The sequence below is a fragment of the Scyliorhinus canicula genome, chromosome 19 (genome assembly GCF_902713615.1).
Source record: "Scyliorhinus canicula chromosome 19, sScyCan1.1, whole genome shotgun sequence".
Lineage (NCBI taxonomy): Eukaryota > Metazoa > Chordata > Chondrichthyes > Carcharhiniformes > Scyliorhinidae > Scyliorhinus > Scyliorhinus canicula.
The window spans coordinates 77,514,518-77,532,995 of NC_052164.1; the positions used below are offsets into that span (position 1 = coordinate 77,514,518).

Below are 18,478 nucleotides of genomic sequence, written 5' to 3' on the forward strand. Positions count from 1 at the left end.
GTTTCATGCCCACAACCCAAAGATGTGCAGGGTAGGTGGATTGGCCACGCTAAGTTGCCCCTCAATTGGAAAAAATTAATTGGGTACTCTAAATTTTGAAAAGGAAAAGAAAAGATTACATTCAACAATTGAAACATTTTATCCCATGAGGTAATCAGGTAACTGGGAGGTGACTCTTAGGTCTAGTCAGCATCTGGTGAAGAACGTCACTTACATTATTGATCTATCCACTTAATTACAGTGCAAATCACAGTGATTGGATCCATACAGTGTGAGACATGAGCTTTGGAAGAATGATTGACCGTATCGATAAAGGGTGGGAGCTTACCTGCATCCCTAATATTGCTTGGGGTGATTTTAGCCACTCTGCTCTCTTATTGAATATGGAAGATTGAAATGTTTCATTTGTTGAATATTATTCAAAGTAGTCACTGCTACTTCATTGAACGAGAAGCAAAGATCTCCCTTAGAATATTGTGGTGGTATTCTAATCACTAAACAGTAGTTTATATGGAACAAAATAAATTCAACACTGTGAGAAACTATTAATGCAGAATATCAGGTCTCAAACCCTCACATAGTTTAGTAATCAGGCTTAAAAAGATTTTTCACATTCCAGGTTGCTTCAATTGAGTTTTTGTTGTTAATTATTTATGACCGACTGACCTCAAAATTAAAATGACAAATCTTTTTTATTCCATCAGGTGTCCGAATCATCGGTGAAGTGAGTCAGCCGCACCTGGTCAGTGTGCTGAGAGGAGAGTCAGTCACAATAAACTGTACATTCATTTATCATGGGACTGATGTTGACTGGATCCATATAAACTGGTACAGGATCACTCCGGGATCCAACTATTCTTTTGAAGTAAACAAACCAACCTGTATTCCTGATGTTTCTCTGGGTGGTTTGACCCACTGTGTTGTTTCACTGAAAATTGAAAATGTTTCTTTTGAACAGTCTGATTCTAATTATATCTGCATGGCGAGGATGCCACTTATCTACCCGCCAATAGTGAGAAGAGGACAAGGAACACGGATACAGATTTATGGTAAAGTATTTGCATGTATGATTACAGTTAGATAAACAGTGATATGTATAATTTACATACACACACACACATAATATAAATATATCTCAGGTTTAGTGTAATGTACACTCGCAGGACCAAGTTGTAGGACATGTTGTGCTTTATCCAGCAGGATGACCCTGACTCTATAAATCGCTGCTTGGACGCCAGCTTCTGGGGGACACTGAGCCACTGGATATTTCTGTTATGAGGGGATGGGTGCCATCATCCACTTTCTCAACAAAACAGAATTGAAATGCTGCATTTGAGACTTTGAGTGCATTCTAGTATCCGTGCTGGGCCCAGCATGGATTGGAACGAGCCGGTTAGATCGCAGGAGAGGCCAAAACCAGGAACCTCGCCTGACGCCAAACGGTTTGCAATCTACGTTGGTCACTCCTGTTTGTGGATTCAGGATCCCACCTAGATATGGTGAGAAACCAATAATCAGCAATTAAGGGCAATCGCCATCTCATTAACAAGACGCTCGCCCTATCTAAAGGCCTCCTGGGATCTGACCGGCTATCCTGCGGGACTTCATGCCACCATCGATTAGTAGACCTATTTAAAAACGGGAACCTAGCGCAATGGCTGCTGAGGGAACGGAGGAGATGAGCAGCCTTCCTCAGCATCGGACACGCAGCCCAGGGACACTGGAGCTGCCGCCCCAGTGCTCGGGGAAAGGGTTGTGGAGCCCCTAAAGGGGGAAGGGTCTGGTCTGGAAGGGTGGAATCAGTCAGGCGTTACTCTGTGGGCAGGGACCCAGCACTTGTGAGCCTAACTCCGAATATGTGTGTACTCATCACAGGGGCAGATGTTTCTCAGTCCCATCGCGCACATCCAGGAGAGAGCCTTGTTCCTGGATTTAATCGGGAGGTCACTGGAAGTCCCTCTGACTATGAGCGGCCTCTGGTCGTGCAGCTCATTCTAATACTGAGAAGGAGTTGGCATTGTTAGGTACGCGAGCACTTTGCAGCTCTTAAGCGCATTCTCAGGGGTACACCTGCCATTTTTCAGACAATGATTACTGCATCGCATTCCAAACTGTGAGGTCTGAATACTTTGCCTAAACCCTGGAGGCTTCAACACCATACAGGCAGCAACCAACGCACAGCCTGGGGCACAGTACTGGGAAACACCCCACAAAAGGAGGGTGAGGTGTGCATGGGGGTGGGGGGGGGGGGGGGGGGGGGGGGGGGCAGATGGCAACAGGGGAAGATGGTGCATCCTGGTCCGCTGTGTGGAATAATGTGACAGGTTTCTCATGCACAAGGTATTTTAATAGTGTACAATCGAAAGCCCCATTGTCCCTAACTACCGATGGTGTCCCCTTCCGGCCCAGTGCCCACTCAGTTATCCCGAACTTCCTTAGCCCTCTGCACTCTGCAGTTACATCAAGGTGTGAGCGCAGGATGCACATCTGAAGTGGAGGCAGTCAGTTTCTCTTCGAGCCATGTATGGCTTTGATGATTTTGGCGGATGTTCTCTGGAGGGCCTGGAACCAAAGGTGCCCGGCCGACTTACCAGTGGCTCTTGCCTCGCCTGTGCCACCCTGCTCTTCCCCCTGCCCATGTGAAATGCATGGGAGAGTTGGAAATGCCTGTTATCTCCGTGGTGGGAGGCACCAGCTCGGGCTCCAGCACTTCCTCCTACCGGATGGTGTCCATGGGGTCCTGAGGATTTCCATGGGACAGAATGGCAGCTGGAGTGGGCTCCATAGGCATCTGTGCAATCTGCTCTGCCGGCCCTAACACCTCCTCATTGTCTGCACCATGGTGTCGATGCCTTCAGTGATGTCGCTCAGTGACTGGGCCATGCTCTGCGGTGCCCTGCCAATATCCACCTGCACCTGGGACACGTTCATCAGCGACTGGGACATGATGTCGAGGCCCTCAGCCATGGCCGCCACTGACTGAGTCTTGCCTTGGAAACCACCACTCATGGTTCAGGCGTTGTGCTGCAGGCTTTCCACTGTAGACGTCACCCCAGCAGTGTTGGCCTCAGGGCCACGCATTACGGTGCCATCTCCTGCACCCCTAGCCTTTCGGACTCCCCAGTCAGCTATGGACCCACAGGATTTTCACTGACATCCCCCTCTGAATCTCATGGCTGCACCCTCATAGCGACAGCATCAATTCCAGGATGGTCTGGCCCAAAGTCTCGACATCTGACTGGGACTCAGCTGAATCCTGGGATCCAGCACTCCTCCCTTTGGATCCTTTGGATGTTCCTGCTTCCAGCTGATGTGCATCAGCAACTGTGTGGTGCTCACCAGATTGTGCCTCAGAAGCCTATCCACGACTGTGGTCCCGCCGAGGTGTGTCTCTGCGCTGGTGGAAGGTCGATGCGATAGCTATAGCTGTGATGCATTGATGGTGTTCTCTTCAGAACTTTCCTGCAAGGTGTTCTCGTGGGTGGCAGGGCAGGGGGCCCAGTCCCATCAGGTGGAGTTCCTGCGGGAGGGAGAGTGATCATGTCACCCTCAGTGAGACGGAAGGGTCATTGTTCCCTGACATGTACCACTCACTTGAGACAGGACATCTGAATGGGGGGGGGCAGTGGATCCTCACCTCTGTGGTGCAGGCTAACCTCACCATCGGTGATCGCTCTACTCTTGGGTAACCCCACAATCTCCCAAGCCCGTTCCTCATAGGGGTAAGGGCTCAGATGTCTGACACACCACCATTTGTTTGGGACCTCTCCTACCTGTTGTGCGCCAGCTTCTCCTGAGAGTACAATGAGAGGGCATTGTGAGCCAAACACCTGATGCATCAGGGGTGTCTTTGGCAGGTGGCTTGTTCAGGCAGCACACCTGGGCATGGAGGGAAGGTGCTGATGGTTTCCACCATGTGCTGGGGCACAGAGATTATGTTGTGCTGGGTGGTGGGGGGAGAGCTTGTGGTTCCAGCCGATGACATATCTGGTGGGGGGAAGAGTCAAGGCGCTGGCAGGCAGGACTGGTACCAGGGGGTCGGTGTCGACTTACCGTGTTGGAGGTTATTGAGCTTCTTGTTACATTGAAATTCGGTCCCCTTGGTCAGGTTGCCTGCACTGGTGGCTGCTGCCATTGTTGCCCAGGTGGCATTGGTGGCCCTGTTGCTGGTTCTCTGACGTCCTTGGAGGGGGGAGGGGGGGGGCATGTTCTGTCTCGTGATCATGGCGTCCAGCAGCCCAGCCAGGTTGGCATTCCTGGAGTATGGAACTGTTCCATACAGTGGCACTGTTGTGTGGTGACTGGTGTGTGTTCGGAGGCACAACTATTATGTGCTGCTGCTGCATGTTAGTGAGGAGGTGCCGAGCGAGGGTCCCGACGAATCGACTGATGGAGCAGCCAATTCCACCGAGAAACACCTGGGGTTAGTTGCGGCCCTAATTAATGTTATACACAGGTCAGGGGCTCGCCAACGCAGATCGACGGGGCCATGTGATGACCTGGCCAGCTCGCATGCAGGAATCACCCAGGTGGAAGGTGGTATTGTGTGCATGGGTCAGACATTGTCATACGATGTGGAGAACCAGAGCTCATCGCAGAGCGGGTTGTCATCATCCCCCATCCCATGGACCAGACCCGCTGTCACTGCCAACCCAGGGCCCCCAGTTCTTTAGCTCCACAGGGGTGTGCAAGCGGGTGGTTTGACGATGTGGGGGGGGGGGTGTGGGATGTGCTGCCCATGTCTCTGGCCAGCTGCGCCCCACTCCTCTCTACCCCATCCCTCCTAGCCGGTAAACTGGAGACGATCAAAGCGTACCGTGCGCATTGGCCCTAGTGATAATATCGTGCGGCCTCCTATCCCTGGCCCCAACTTTTGCTCATCATCCCCCTCCCCGCATCCTCGTCGTTGGACGACGCCTGCCCTTCCTCCTCATCATCCTCTTCCAGCACTTTGCCCCCCTGCTGTGCGATGCTGTGGAGGATGCAGCAGGCCACCACAATGCGGGTGGTCCAGGTACCTGAACCGCATCTTCAGGATGCTGAAGCACTGCTCGATCACACTCCTGGTCGCTGTATAGCCGTCACTGTAGCAGGTCTCCACGATAATCTGTGGTCTCTCACTTTTTGTTCTGCTAGGGCAATTTGTTCTTTTTCCTTTTCTTCTCTCTCTTCTTTTTCCCTAATCTGTACCTCCCTTTCTTTTTCCCTTTCTTCTCTCTCCTTTTATTTTTCCCTGATCTGTACCTCCCCTTCTCTTTCTTTGTCCCCCATTTCGTATTCAAGCTGCTTTAATTCTTTTTCATATTCAAGCTGCTTGATCTGTAATTGAATTCTTTTCATTTCCAATGATTCTGACTGTGTCTCAGGCAATTTTTAATGCTCAGCTACCTGCGCAATTACCTCTTCTGTTCGTATTTTGTCAGGCAATGCTAACTGCAATGTTTTTGCCAAATCTAAAAGCCTTTTTTTAGTCTCTGTTTGTGGGGCACTGTGTGTGACCTTTTCCACGCCCAAAAATGTCTGAGCCTCTGAAAGAGCCATTGTCCACAACACCCTATTTAAACTTGAAAACAACACCTGAAAAAAAAACAGAAATATGCTCACCCCTCACTATCTTTAAGTTCACTGAGCCAACCCACTCATGAAAGATAGACTTTTATCCGAGACAAGCCCCCAATTTTGTTATGGGCCAGGGCTGAGAAAACTCCAAAGTATATTATGGGAGTTAACCTGACATATAACTAACTGTTTCTTGATTTTGGCGAGGATGAACAGAAGAGCCTGCCTTTCAGGTGTTATTCAACAGACTCTTAAACCAAACAATAACAAGCTTTATTCTACGAATTTAGTTAACATTTGTATGAACACACACAGCAAGAATTTTTTTCAACTACAATCATAAATACCCACACAGCTACAGTAATCTATGTATAACCCTTAATGAATTCCCCCCTAACTGTTCCAATTCAATAACAAGATCCCATAAACCAAAAACCCCTTTTAGCAAAATAGCAGGTAACTATACTCATTGGGTTTCTTCCTTGGAATACCTCTTTAAAATTGAGAATAGAGAGACAGTCCAAATTACTTATCTGTCTGAGTCTACAGCAGCCAAATGTGAAAACAAAAGTAAAAACTCACAGAGCCACCAACCAGCTCCAAGACTCAAAGCGAAAATAGAAACTAACAGAGCCACAGCCCAGCTCCACCCACACGATGACATAATTGAAGCCATGTGAAAACCTTTCTTAAATGGACACTCCCATGACATGGTGCATTCTCCAGTGCCCAGCCAGGTTCCATGGGCTACACCGTGGCCCGGTTGGCACTGCAGACCCCACCCATGCATGTTCCCCCCCCACACCCCTGACCCATCGGTATCCAGCACCGTTGGCCCCTCCAGTCCTGGAACCTGCTCCTGCTGCCAGGGGTACTATTGGTTGGCACTGCCCTCACTGGCGGCTTCCCTGGGTTATCCCCCAGTGGGTGCCGTCCAGTTGGGTGGGGTGTTGTGGGGCGGTACACTTTGCTGGGGTTGGTGTGCGGGGATGGGCACACCCATATGACCAGTATCACTGTGTAGAGCCAGGGGCTGAGATGGGTGGTCAGTGGGTGTGCAGCAAGATGGCCGCCGTAATGGAGGTCGGTGACTGGGCACCGCCCCAATCCTTAGGGTGCGGGTGCACCCCGGCTGCTCGGCATGTTCCCTCCATTACCCCTCCCCTCCCCAGGCCCAGGCAGGGGTACCCCCCCCCCCACCCCACCCCCCGCCGCAGCCAGCATGGACGGTGACTGGGCCGGAGGCTCGCACTCACTCCATGCCATTTACTACCTCCTCTCTCTCTTGCTCAGCAGTCGCTGATTTGCGATTTCGCCGTTGGACAACGAACAATCCAGCCCTAATTGCTGATGCTGGGACTGAATCACAAGTGTTCTATGTTCATGAAAGCGGTGCCAGTCCAGGAGCAATTGAGGTCTTGTTAATACAATAGCACCGGTGCCACTGTAACTTGTGCGATTCCAATGCATGCCGACCGTCATCTCAGCCAAGATGACGGCACTGGTTGCGCTGGAGCACACCCATCCCATTGATGGGTCAGCTGGGGCCAGAGGATGCCTGACGAGGGGAGGGGGGGGTTTAGCCTGGTGGGGGGCACCAATACAACTCGTGGTGCTAGGTTCACAGTGGCAGTCAGCAGTGTGTACAGCCGGATGACAATTGCAGTCTAAGGGAATGGTAGTCCATGCCTGGCCACCCTGACCCCACGGCCCAATTCCTGGCCGTCCCCCACTACTCTCCCCACCCATGGCAGATGTCTCCCAGCCAGCAGCACAAGCATCAACACACAATAGTGATGTTGGGAACTCTTCCCCTCTCTTCCCATGGCGCCTGTTTCCCGATTGTAAATGCCACAAGCGAACCTTGCCTTCGGTAATTCCTCCTGGCAGAGGCGGAGCACCGCAGGAGGCGTGGAAAATGCCGGGTCGGGCCTGTTAACGATATGGCAATGGCGTTTACTGTACAATTTGCATTTCCACGCCGGTGTGGGGTGTAGAACGCATTCACGCTGCTGTTGAGGGACTGGAGTATGGCATTCCTTTCAGTCCCCGGTGATAACTTCGATATTCAGTTGACGCCGAATTCTCCACCCGATCGTATTTGACAATTCCGACGTCGCTGGATGGAGAACCAAATGTTTCAAATGACTTATGAAGAGCATTTAGAGAAGACACCTTTGGTAATATTTAAAGACCCTGATGTCCAGGCATTTTTCATATCTGACGGATGTAACTTTGGAGTTGATCCACAGCTGATGCTTAATCTGGTGAAACGTCCTATCCACAGGACTTTCAAAACTTTGTGCCCTGATTTACAAATCTCTTCATGTGCACACCTCATCCGAACTAACCTATAGCCTTACATCATAAAGTAGATGTCCTTTGTCAACCAATCGTGGCCATAAGTGCATGCCCCCCCCCGACCCCCATCTATACATTTTGAAAAATGCATTTTTTGATGGGATATGGGCATCACTGGCCCGGCCAGTATTTGTTCCTCATTATTGCCCTTGTCAAAATGGTGGTGAACTGTCTTCCTGGTCTTCTGCATTCCAAGTTGTGTATCCACAGTGCTGTTAGGATGGGAGTTACACGACGTAAACCCAGCAACAGTAAAGGAACGACAATAAATGTGTGTCTTGAAGGGGAACCTACAGGTGTTCCTATGCATCTGATGCCCTTGTCCTGCTAGGTGGTAGAAGTTGTGTTTTTGGGATGTGCTGTAGAAGGACCCCCGGTAAGTTGCAGTGCATCTTTCCAGATAGTGCATTCTGCTGCTGTTGTGTTTCAGTGGGCAGGGGAGTAAATGTTGAAGGTGGTGGATGGGGTCCAAGTCAACTGGGCTGCTTTGTCCTGGATGGTGTTGGGCAATCTTGAGGGTTGTTGGAGCCGCACTTGTACAGGCAAGCGGAAAATATTTCATTAAACTCCTGACTTTTTCCTTGTAAATAGTGGAAATGTTTTGGGAACTCAGGATGTGAGTTACTTTTCACAGAATTCGTGGTCTCTTACCTGCTCTTGGAACAACTATTCATATGGCAGTTCCAGTTCAATTTCTCGCCAATGGTAACCCCCAGGATGTTAGGAGAGGGGGATTCAGCCAAAGCGATGCCATTGACTATGAATGGAGGATGATTAGATTATCTCTTGTTAGGGATGGTTATTGCCTGGCCTTTTATTCCATGAATCCCATGACTATTACTTGTCACTTCTCAGTCAGAAGTCTGAATGTTGTCCAGGTCTTGATATCTGAGCAGTTGCAAATGATGCAATTCAATCAGTAGCAAAAACATTCCTACTTATCATAGAATCATAGATTCATAGAAAATTTACAGCACAGAAGGAGGCCATTCAGCCCATCATGTCCATGCCAGCCTGAGGACACACAGGTGCCCTTTCTAATCCCACCTTCCTGCACCCGGTCCATAGCCCTGTAGCTTATAGCAGTTACGGTGCAGATACCGGTGTCTATAGATTTACATTGTGCACCTTGCGTCGCCCTATTATGTATTTTCTTTTTCTTTTCTTTCCAGGTACTTAATGATCTGTTTGAGCTGCTCGCAGAAAAATACTTTTCACTGCACCTCGGTACACGTGACAATAAACAAATCCAATCCAATCCAAAAGAGTTAAGTGTCTCTGCCGCCACCATCAACTTAGGCAGTGAATTCCAGACTCCCACTACCTCCCGGACTTGGAGGGAAGGCCATTGATCAAACAGCTGAAGTTATTGTGTCTGGGCCACGACTGTGAGAAACCCCTGGAAATTAGATGATTGGCCTCCAACAATGAGCTTTGTACTAGGTGTGACTTCAACTAGTGGACTGCTTACCCCCCTGATTCCCATTGACATCAATTGTGCTGTTTCTCCTTGATGCCATACTTGGTCAAATTATGTCAAGAGAGATCATTCTTACCTCACCTCTTGAGTTCAGCTCTTTTGTTCACATTTGGACCAATGCTGTAATGAGATCAGGAACCAAGGATCTCCAGCAGAAACAGAACTGAGTGTCAGTGGGAAGGTTATTTCCAAATACAAAATATTATCAGATGGCTATGTTTTAAATTGTCTACTTTAAATTAAGGAAAATCAGAACACCCTGGAATGATTTTCATTTCAATGATCATACTTAACTCTGTCTGGAGACAAACTCATGGAATCAGTAAATAAAATCTATTGAAAATCAAAAGATAGGTTTCACATCTGGAGCGGCTGCTTACAAACAGAGTCGATGTTAGCCATGATGTGGAGATGCCGGCGTTGGACTGGGGTGAGCACAGTAAGAAGTCTTACAACACCAGGTTAAAGTCCAACAGGTTTGTTTCAAACACGAGCTTTCGGAGCGCACCTGAGGAAGGAGCTGCGCTCCGAAAGCTCGTGTTTGAAACAAACCTGTTGGACTTTAACCTGGTGTTCTAAGACTTCTTACTGTACAAACAGAGTGACACAGAGGTTCAAAAGATAATTCACTACTGTGGGGAGACACAACCTCTATTGCTGTGAAGATCTGGATGAACTGATTTTGCATTGATAGATAAGTAGAATGCTTGTATAATTTGGTTTTCTGTTTCAAAGTATCACTGGAGTGGTTCTTGGTGCTGGATGTTGGCTTGGGGTTACTGAGTGGACCGAGTGGGACATTGTTTAAAGCCTTAAATTTGTGGGTTATTGTACTGTATTGTTCCATTGGTCACTGGTCATTGGAAATTCAAATCTTTTATTAAGTTATCAGTCTCTGTAGGGATTGTCAGAACTTCATTACTGTGTGAGTTCCACTTGGGTAGCACTGTCGACGACACAATCCATCACTTATCTGATGATCAAGAGCAGTCTAATGGAGTGGTAAATGGCCTGTGTGGATTTGTCTTGCTAATTGTAAACAGGATAAAACCTGGATAATTAGTATAATAAAGTGCTTGAAAATTCAAGATGAACGATAAATTCTTTTACATTATGATAATGAGTACGTTTTCAAAATACTGTCACTAGGAATTGCTAAAAATGTTGCCAATATCTTCAGTGTAGTTGATGTGATTAAATGTTCACAAGGTAGGATATTAACTTTAAAGTTTAATCCATGATGATTTCTAATCTCTCAGGACCCCCTGAAATCTCCACTGTTACTGGTGCTTTGGTAGCTGGACGTAAGTGCCACCTGATCTGCTCCACCAAGGGGTTGTACTCTGAGAATATCTTCTTTACCTGGACATGCCATGGAACAAACAGCTTCACAAACATCACAACATCAACCTCAAAGAGAACAGTGAATGGCACATCTGTCACTAGCTGCCAGCTTGAGATCATCCTCAAAACAGCTGACCATGGAACTGTCTGTACATGTCAGATAAACCATGTAACTTTCAGACAGCCAGTGACAACTGAGATCAAACTACATGTTTTGTGTGAGTAATTTTCAGTCATGGCTATGTGCGTGAGGTGAATGAAAAATGCTTCTTGTCCAATTATCAATTCCTCTTTAGCCTGTGGTTTACAACTTATGTCAGCTTTGTTTAGCTTGCATCACTCTCATCTCTGCATTAGAAAGAATGCAATAGAAATTATGGGCAGCACTGTAGCACAGTGGTTAGCACTGCTGCTTCACAGTGCCAATTTACGGCTTGCGTCACTCTCTGTGCGGAGTCTGCACGGTCTCCCCGTGTTCTCGTAGGTTTCATCCGGGTGCTCCGGTTTCTTTCCACAAGTCCTGAAAGACGTACTTGTTAGGTGAATTGGACATTCTAAATTCTCCCTCCATGTACCCGAACAGGCGCCGGAGTGTGGTGACGAAGGGATTTTCACAGTAACTTCATTGCAGCGTTAATGTTAGCCTACTTGTAACAATAATAAAGATTATTGTAAATTGAGGTTTTGCACTTCACAGCTGGACATGGACTCATAATCTGGACTGAATTTGCCCCCGATATGAGAATATGCTACATCACAGAGAATACCCTCCATCGGGAAGGTTAAAACAAGATCCTGCCTGCTGGATAAAGTGAATTTTGTAACTGCCTTAGTTCGATTTGAAGATTAGTTAAGAGTTAGTGTGCTGATCAATATTCACCCAAGCAGCAAATGATAAAGAAATTAACCATTAGTTCACCTAATTGTTGTTTGGGGCCATTCTGGGATAGGAAAGTTGCTGCATTCAACGACATGCAGCCACAATATTCTGAACACATAAATCATTGTTCATTTAAAAAGAAAACAGAACATCCTGCAAACACTTCCATTTAGAATTCCTTTTTGACATTCTGTAGAAGGATCATTTAGGTCTAAAATGTTAAACCTCTGTTTCTCTGTCCACAGATGCTGCCTGACCTGCTTCGTTTATCCAATATGTTCTGTTTTTATTTCTGATATCCAGCAGTATTTTCATTTATTTTAGACTTAGGGGCAGGTTTCTCTCTTACCCAGCCGGGCAGGGGGTCCCGGCGACATGGAGTGGAGTGATCCCCTCCACCATCGGGCCACCCCAAAGGTGCGGAATCTCCGGACCTTCAGGCCCGCCCTGGAGTGTTTTGTGCCCCGCCGGCCGGCAGGAAAGGGGCTTGGCGCCACGCCAACCGGCGCCGAAGGGCTTCCGCCATCCGGCACGAGTTGGCACATTCGCGGGAGCGTCAGCGCGCGCTGGCGCCAACCCCGCACATGCGCAGAGGGCTTTGTTTTCGTACTGGGAATGGCGGACCGGTACAGCCTCCGGTGCGGAAAGATAGAGTGCCCCACAGTACAGGCCCGCCCGCAGATCGGTGGGCCCCGATTACGGGCCAGGCCATTGTGGTGGCACCTCCCAGGGCCAGATCCCCCCGCGCCTTCCCAAGAACCCCGGAGCCTGCCCCTGCCGCCAGGTCCCGCCGGTAAGGGACCTATTCCAAGTTTGCTGGCAGGACTGGGAAAAGATGGGCGGGACTTAAGCCCATTGCGGGCCGGAGAATTCGGGCAGCCCTGGCGCCCATTGAGTTGCGCTGGACCCCGCCGTTCTCTGCGGCGGGCAGCGCGACTCACGCCACGCCGATTTTTGGGGGGGCCGGAGAATTAGGAGGACGGCGGGGCAAGATTCACGCCGATCCCCGGCGATTCTCCAACCCGACGGGGGGGGGTCGGAGAATCCCGCCCCCATGTTCTGTTTGGAATCAAAACTTGTCGTACTGTCCACTACACTTCTTTTTTTTATTAGAGTACCCAATTATTTTTTTCTAATTAAGGAGCAATTTAGTGTGGCCAATCCACCTAACCTGCAAATCTTTGGGTTGTGAGGGTAAAACCCACGCAGACATGGGGAGAATGTGCAAACTCCACACAGACAGGGATCGAACCTGAGTCCTCAGCGTTGCAGGCAGCAGTGCTAACCACTACGTCACCGTGCCACCCGTACTGTCCACTACTCTAACTCAGCCTCTGCCAGGTTCTCCAAATTGTACAACATCTCATCAACTTTCTTCCTCTCACAATCTTTTGAAACCAGAGCCGGACCTTACCTGACAACCTGTACCTGAGCAACCTCGTCGACACGTTTTAAATTAGCTCATGTCCCAACCAGAGACTTTGACCTTTCAACCAGATTTCACATACAATACAATGTGTTGATATATAACATGGATTTAAACATTAATTTGCAGTTGTAAAATTTGGTCCATTTTGATTACTCTCTGTACAAATATCCTTGAACAATCTTTTTATTTCATTTTACTGTTAGATGGACCACAAGATCCCATAATAATGTACAAGATTAGTAACAGTGGAAGTTACCATTCAGGGACAAGTAGCCTCATCACTGTCCCAATGGACTCATTCCTGGAACTGAGATGCTCCGTGGATAGTAATCCAGTCTCTTCTGTGATCTGGATGAAGGAGAATGAAAAGTACACTGAAATGTCACAGATCACAGCTGGATTAAATAGTTCAAAAGTAAAGATGACAAATTTCCAATCTGAAGATGAAGGAATCTACTGGTGCCTGGTGAACAATAGCTACGGCTGGAGAAAAGCAAGTGTAAAGGTTGAAAGTGAAGGTAAATAATTTTTTTTAAATTATGAATTTGATGTATGAGTGTTTCTCCCTAAGCTTGTCCACCATCCACAAGTCACATATCAGGAGTGTGATGGAATACTCTTGAGTTGCCTGGACGAGTGCAGCTCCACAACACTTAAGAAGCACAACATCATCCAAGGCAAAGCAGCCCACTCGATTGGCACCTCATCCACCAACTACGACACCGCCCACCACTAATACACAGTGGCAGCAGTGTTTACCATTTACAAGATGCACTGCAATAACTCATCAAGTTGCCACCAAGACCACCTTCCGAACCCACAACCTCCACCACCCAGAGGGACCCGAGCAACAGATGCAAAGGAAACCATCACCTGCAATACCCCTTCAAGCCACACATCGTCCTGACTTGGAGCTATGTCATTTTTCCTCCACTGTTGTTGGCTGAAAATCGTGGAACTCCCTTCCTAATAGCACTGTGGCTCTACCTACCGCACATGGACTCCATTGGTTCAAGAATGTGGCTCACCATCAACTTTTCAAAGACGTTTAGGGATGGACAATAAATACTGGCCCAGATATGATGGGTGTGGGCTACATCCCACATCATGTATAACATATTTCTATTCCATATCAAATAAAATCATAGCTCGGATATTGTTCTGAATTTAGACAACTATCAGTTGATTTAAAGGAATTTATATTGCTTAGAAGACAAAATCATAATCAGATGGAAAATAATGCCAGATTAATAGATTAGCTGACATGGTTTACCTCTTTATATATTATTGCTTTCAAAACAAAAAATAACCAGGTTAAGATTAGTGAATAATACCACTAATTTGTGAAACAGTCGGCATGTTAGTTACTGTGGAAAGAATGGAGATCATTGGCCCAGAGTTTACTGCAGCAGTGCATCTCATGACGTATCCTGTTGGTTAGATTTGTTTGTGCATATTTAAATTTCAAAACATACACCCGTAAAGTTGCTAGAAATGTGAGCTGATGTGGGCACAGTGTGGGTAACAGAGAATGTGGAATCTTGGTGGGCAATGGCACAAACAGTGCTTTTTCTTAACCAAGGATGAAAAAAAAAATGATTGAGAATGTAAGGAAATATTTCCAGCAATAATTGACCACCTGAAGGATTAAAAGTCTACATTTGATTGTCCACCTTCTGGGCAAGATATGTTGATAGGCAAGAATGATGATGTTAATTGTAAGGGGCTTTGTTCAGCTCAGTGGTTGGGTCGTTGGTTCATACTGCAGAGTGAGACCAGTAGCGTGGGTTCAATCCTTGTAGCAGCTGAGATTATTCATCAAAGCCCCACCTTCTCAACCATGCTCTTCAACTGAGGCATGGTGATCTTAAGGCCAATTCACCACCAGTCAGCTTTCCCCTTTGAGGGGAAAGCAACCTATGTTCATCTGGGACTATGGTGACGTTACAATTATCAGAGTAAGCTTTTGTGATCAGTTTAATTGGCATTTAAGGTGTAAATGCAACAAACTCATGAAAGTCATGGGGCGGTTAGGGAAACATTGGAATTTTTGCGAAGGCAGAATATTTTACAAATGGATCATCAACCTGTGGTAATCCACATTTCTCGGGGTATGTCTTCCTCACAATAAGCCGCTGTCCAATTTGCACACGTTATTCATTTTCAGCACATTTTGGACCAATGTCCAGACAGAAATTACAGAAGACCTTGAGGAGAAAATGAAACCCTCCGGATTTTCCTCCTTCTCCACCCCTTCCAAGAACAATGGGACAGGGTCCAGAGAGATTGAAATGTTGTGTTTCTGTTTACCAGTTTTAACATTTTTGATTGATTAAGCAATAAAGCAGTTGGAATCTTTATGATCTAAACTATCAAAAGTTGCCTTGTTTAAAAATGATACACTGATCTTTCACAAATTTCTTATAGGTGATACATGGCTTTGGATTTTTATTGTGCGATCCATTTCAGTTGCTGCATTCATTTTGATTCTAGTCACATTGAGCTACTTGTTAACTGCTGAATAACAGGTAATGATGTAAAGCTTAAAGCACCAAGAAATGTTATAGAATCGATATTTTCCTTTCAATCAATAATGGTAAAATAATTCAGCTTTCACAACTAATGTAATGATTGTAGTCATTTAGAGATTTAACCCACCATATGAATTTCTCTTGATTAAATAAGTCATTACCTATTCTTATGTAACTTTCCGTTAAATTGTTTAGATTGCGTTGGGTGGTAGTGGATGTTTTTGGGTCTGTTCAGGCGTCCCTCCCTTGGGACTATTCTTTTCTCTTCTTTTCATTATGTTGGTAGGCAGGGTACCTTTTTCTGGTCAAGCATTTTGGGGAACGTTCCCGTGGTCGTACCGGGGAGGAGGGATTCGGCCTCCCTCCCAGGGTACCTAATTGTTGGGTGTATTGACTGTTCTTCTTCCCCTCAGGATGAGGTCTCCTGATCCCTTGTTATCCTGTGGATTAGTTCTCGTAATTCTAGCTCTTTCTCTTTTCTTTTTCCTTCTTGGGTGGTCCTGAATGTTAGATCATATTCCGAACATGCTGTAGATGATCATCTCCGCACAATTGTTTGGAATGATGTTGGTTCTACACTGGGCCTGAGATTGGAGTTAAGTTATGTTGTGTGGTACATATGTAACTTCCATTGGAACTGGGGCTTTCCTGTAATTTGGTTGTTTTTTTGTAAGAGTGGGTATGAATAATCTGCACTTGACTCCTTCTTGGGTGCATATGGGTTTAGTATCTGATGAAAGTAGGCTGTGACGGGTCATTGGTACCTTTGGTGCTGCTGGAGCTGAGGGAAATGTATGTTGATGCGCACCCCAACATGACATAAAAACATATCCTGCAATTCTCATGGTAAATTGCAAGTTGACACAGCATGGAGAGGGTGCACCATATTACATGTTTTCTCATGGCCTCATCCTGTTTCTCCCTTGGCCTCTGGCAGGGCTACTGAAGGTATCTAGTTATGTCTAATGATTGTATCAAACCATTTATGATGTTGTTCTCCTGCCCCTCCCTGTGCTTATGAATGTTAAGCTGTTTTATTCCCTTGTTTATGGTGATGTATTATTTCATAATTTTGTTTCATCATTTTCTAAAATGTAAAACCTTAATAAACATACTTAAAAAAAACCACTTAGACATGTGAGAGTGTTTATGTACATGTATCAATAGGTTTAAGATTATCATTCAACTGATAGGAGAAAGATTAGATCCAAAGAGGTAAAATTATTTGGGGAAATGGTGACTATTTTGTTCTTCTTCGTGAAACTGCCTCACAATGAAAACTGAAACAGCAGGAAAAGTGGCACTAGGTACATGTGTAAATTTAGACAGTACAATGTAGGGCGGCTAGGTGACACAATGGTTAGCATTGATGCCTCTCAGTGCGAGGCACCTGGCCTCAGGTGACTGTGTGAAATTTGAATGTTCTCCCCGTGTCTGTGTGGGTTTCCTCCAAGTGCCTTGATTTCATCCCACAGTCCAAAGATGTGCAGGTTAGGTGTGATCACGGACATAGAGTGAGTGGGGGGGGGGGGGGGGGGGGGGGTTGCTGGGTATGGTGCTCCTTGTCAGCCCAATCCACGTGCTGTTTCAGCTTGACAGGTGCTGCTTCATTATTAGAGGTGTTGTGTATACAGCTCGACGCTGTGGAATTATCATAGAATTTACAGTGTAGAAGGAGGCCATTCGGCCCATCGAATCTGCACCGGCTCTTGTAAAGAGCACCCTACCCAAGGTCAACACCTCCACCCTATCCCCATAACCCAGTAACCCCACCCAACACCAAGGGCAATTTTGGACGCTAAGGGCAATTTATCATGGCCAATCCACCTAACCTGCACATCTTTGGACTGTGAGAGGAAACCGGAGCACCCGGAGGAAACCCACGCACACACGGGGAGGATGTGCAGACTCTGCACAGACAGTGACCCAAGCCGGAATCGAACCTGGGACCCTGAAGCTGTGAAGCGGTTGTGCTATCCACAATGCTACCGTCCTGCCCCATGGAAAGTGAACAATCTATATCCTGACACAGTGATGCAAGAAATGTCAATGATGCTGAAGATGTTGGCCTGAGGACATTTCCCTGAGGAACCGCTGCAGTGAAATACTGAAGCTGTACTTATTGTCTGACGATAAATAACACCACATTCCTTATGGAGAGGATGGTTAACTCGTGGTTGGTATTTTAAAGAGGAAATGAGATGATCAATGCCAGCTGGTTTGGGGACTACGATAAGTGAGCAAACACTCAGTTGTTTTGAAAATAAAGGAACTAGGTATTGCTTTTGCCATTTGTGAGTGGGAAACTAATGTGTGGGGAGAGAAAATAAGTAAGGACACATGGGAGATGGCTGATGATGGTAATCATGAATCTAAAGCCAGTTTAGTTGTTGGCGCTGATGGTTTTCAGTGGTCTGTGGTAAATAGTTTCCACCAGAAACATCCAGCAGACCATTCAGAATGCCACAAAAACTTTTAAAAAATCATGCTCAACAACCAATTTTCTGTTTAGCGTCTATCACATCGACAAATTTACATATCTTCATCTATTGAGAATTAAAGTATATGAGTGTGGGACCTGCAAGCACATATTTAAAGAAACAAAAATCAATGTAAATGTGACAACAAGACATTGGTTCCCAGATAAATGAGCCTGTGTTTAGTAGGTGTTTTATCTATCATGAAGATTGCGTTCGATGGTGTCAGTCAAGTATTCTTGTCTGGTTACTGTTTTCCACCCCGATTTTTTGACTGTGGTTTTTGGATTTACCAAGCGCCTGGTCTGAATAATTAAAACAGACCTCACTGCCTCTCTGAAACTTTAAAAAAATGTGTTTTCTTTCATGTGAATCTGAGATAATTAAATACATTTATTTATCTTTAATGCAAAAATA

General features: G+C 46.5%; 1 protein-coding gene across 1 annotated transcript; it reads left to right on the plus strand.

Moving 5' to 3' along the window:
- Positions 1 to 717: 717 nt before the first annotated feature.
- Positions 718 to 16,709, plus strand: LOC119954338 (sialic acid-binding Ig-like lectin 14). The gene is made up of 5 exons (XM_038779501.1): positions 718 to 1,049; positions 10,660 to 10,962; positions 13,257 to 13,571; positions 15,481 to 15,581; positions 16,079 to 16,709. Exons 1-4 carry the CDS (start codon positions 980 to 982, stop codon positions 15,576 to 15,578), a joined length of 786 nt encoding a protein of 261 aa, XP_038635429.1. The 5' UTR covers positions 718 to 979; the 3' UTR covers positions 15,579 to 15,581; positions 16,079 to 16,709.
- The last annotated feature ends 1,769 nt before the right edge of the window (positions 16,710 to 18,478 follow it).

Bases quoted from the DNA above. Each gene is read 5' to 3' on its own strand.
- LOC119954338 (XM_038779501.1), top strand. From the start codon at position 980: ATGGCGAGGATGCCACTTATCTACCCGCCAATAGTGAGAAGAGGACAA. The intron at 1,050-10,659 runs GTAAAGTATTTG...CTAATCTCTCAG, and splicing joins AACACGGATACAGATTTATG to GACCCCCTGAAATCTCCACT. The intron at 13,572-15,480 runs GTAAATAATTTT...AATTTCTTATAG, and splicing joins TGTAAAGGTTGAAAGTGAAG to GTGATACATGGCTTTGGATT.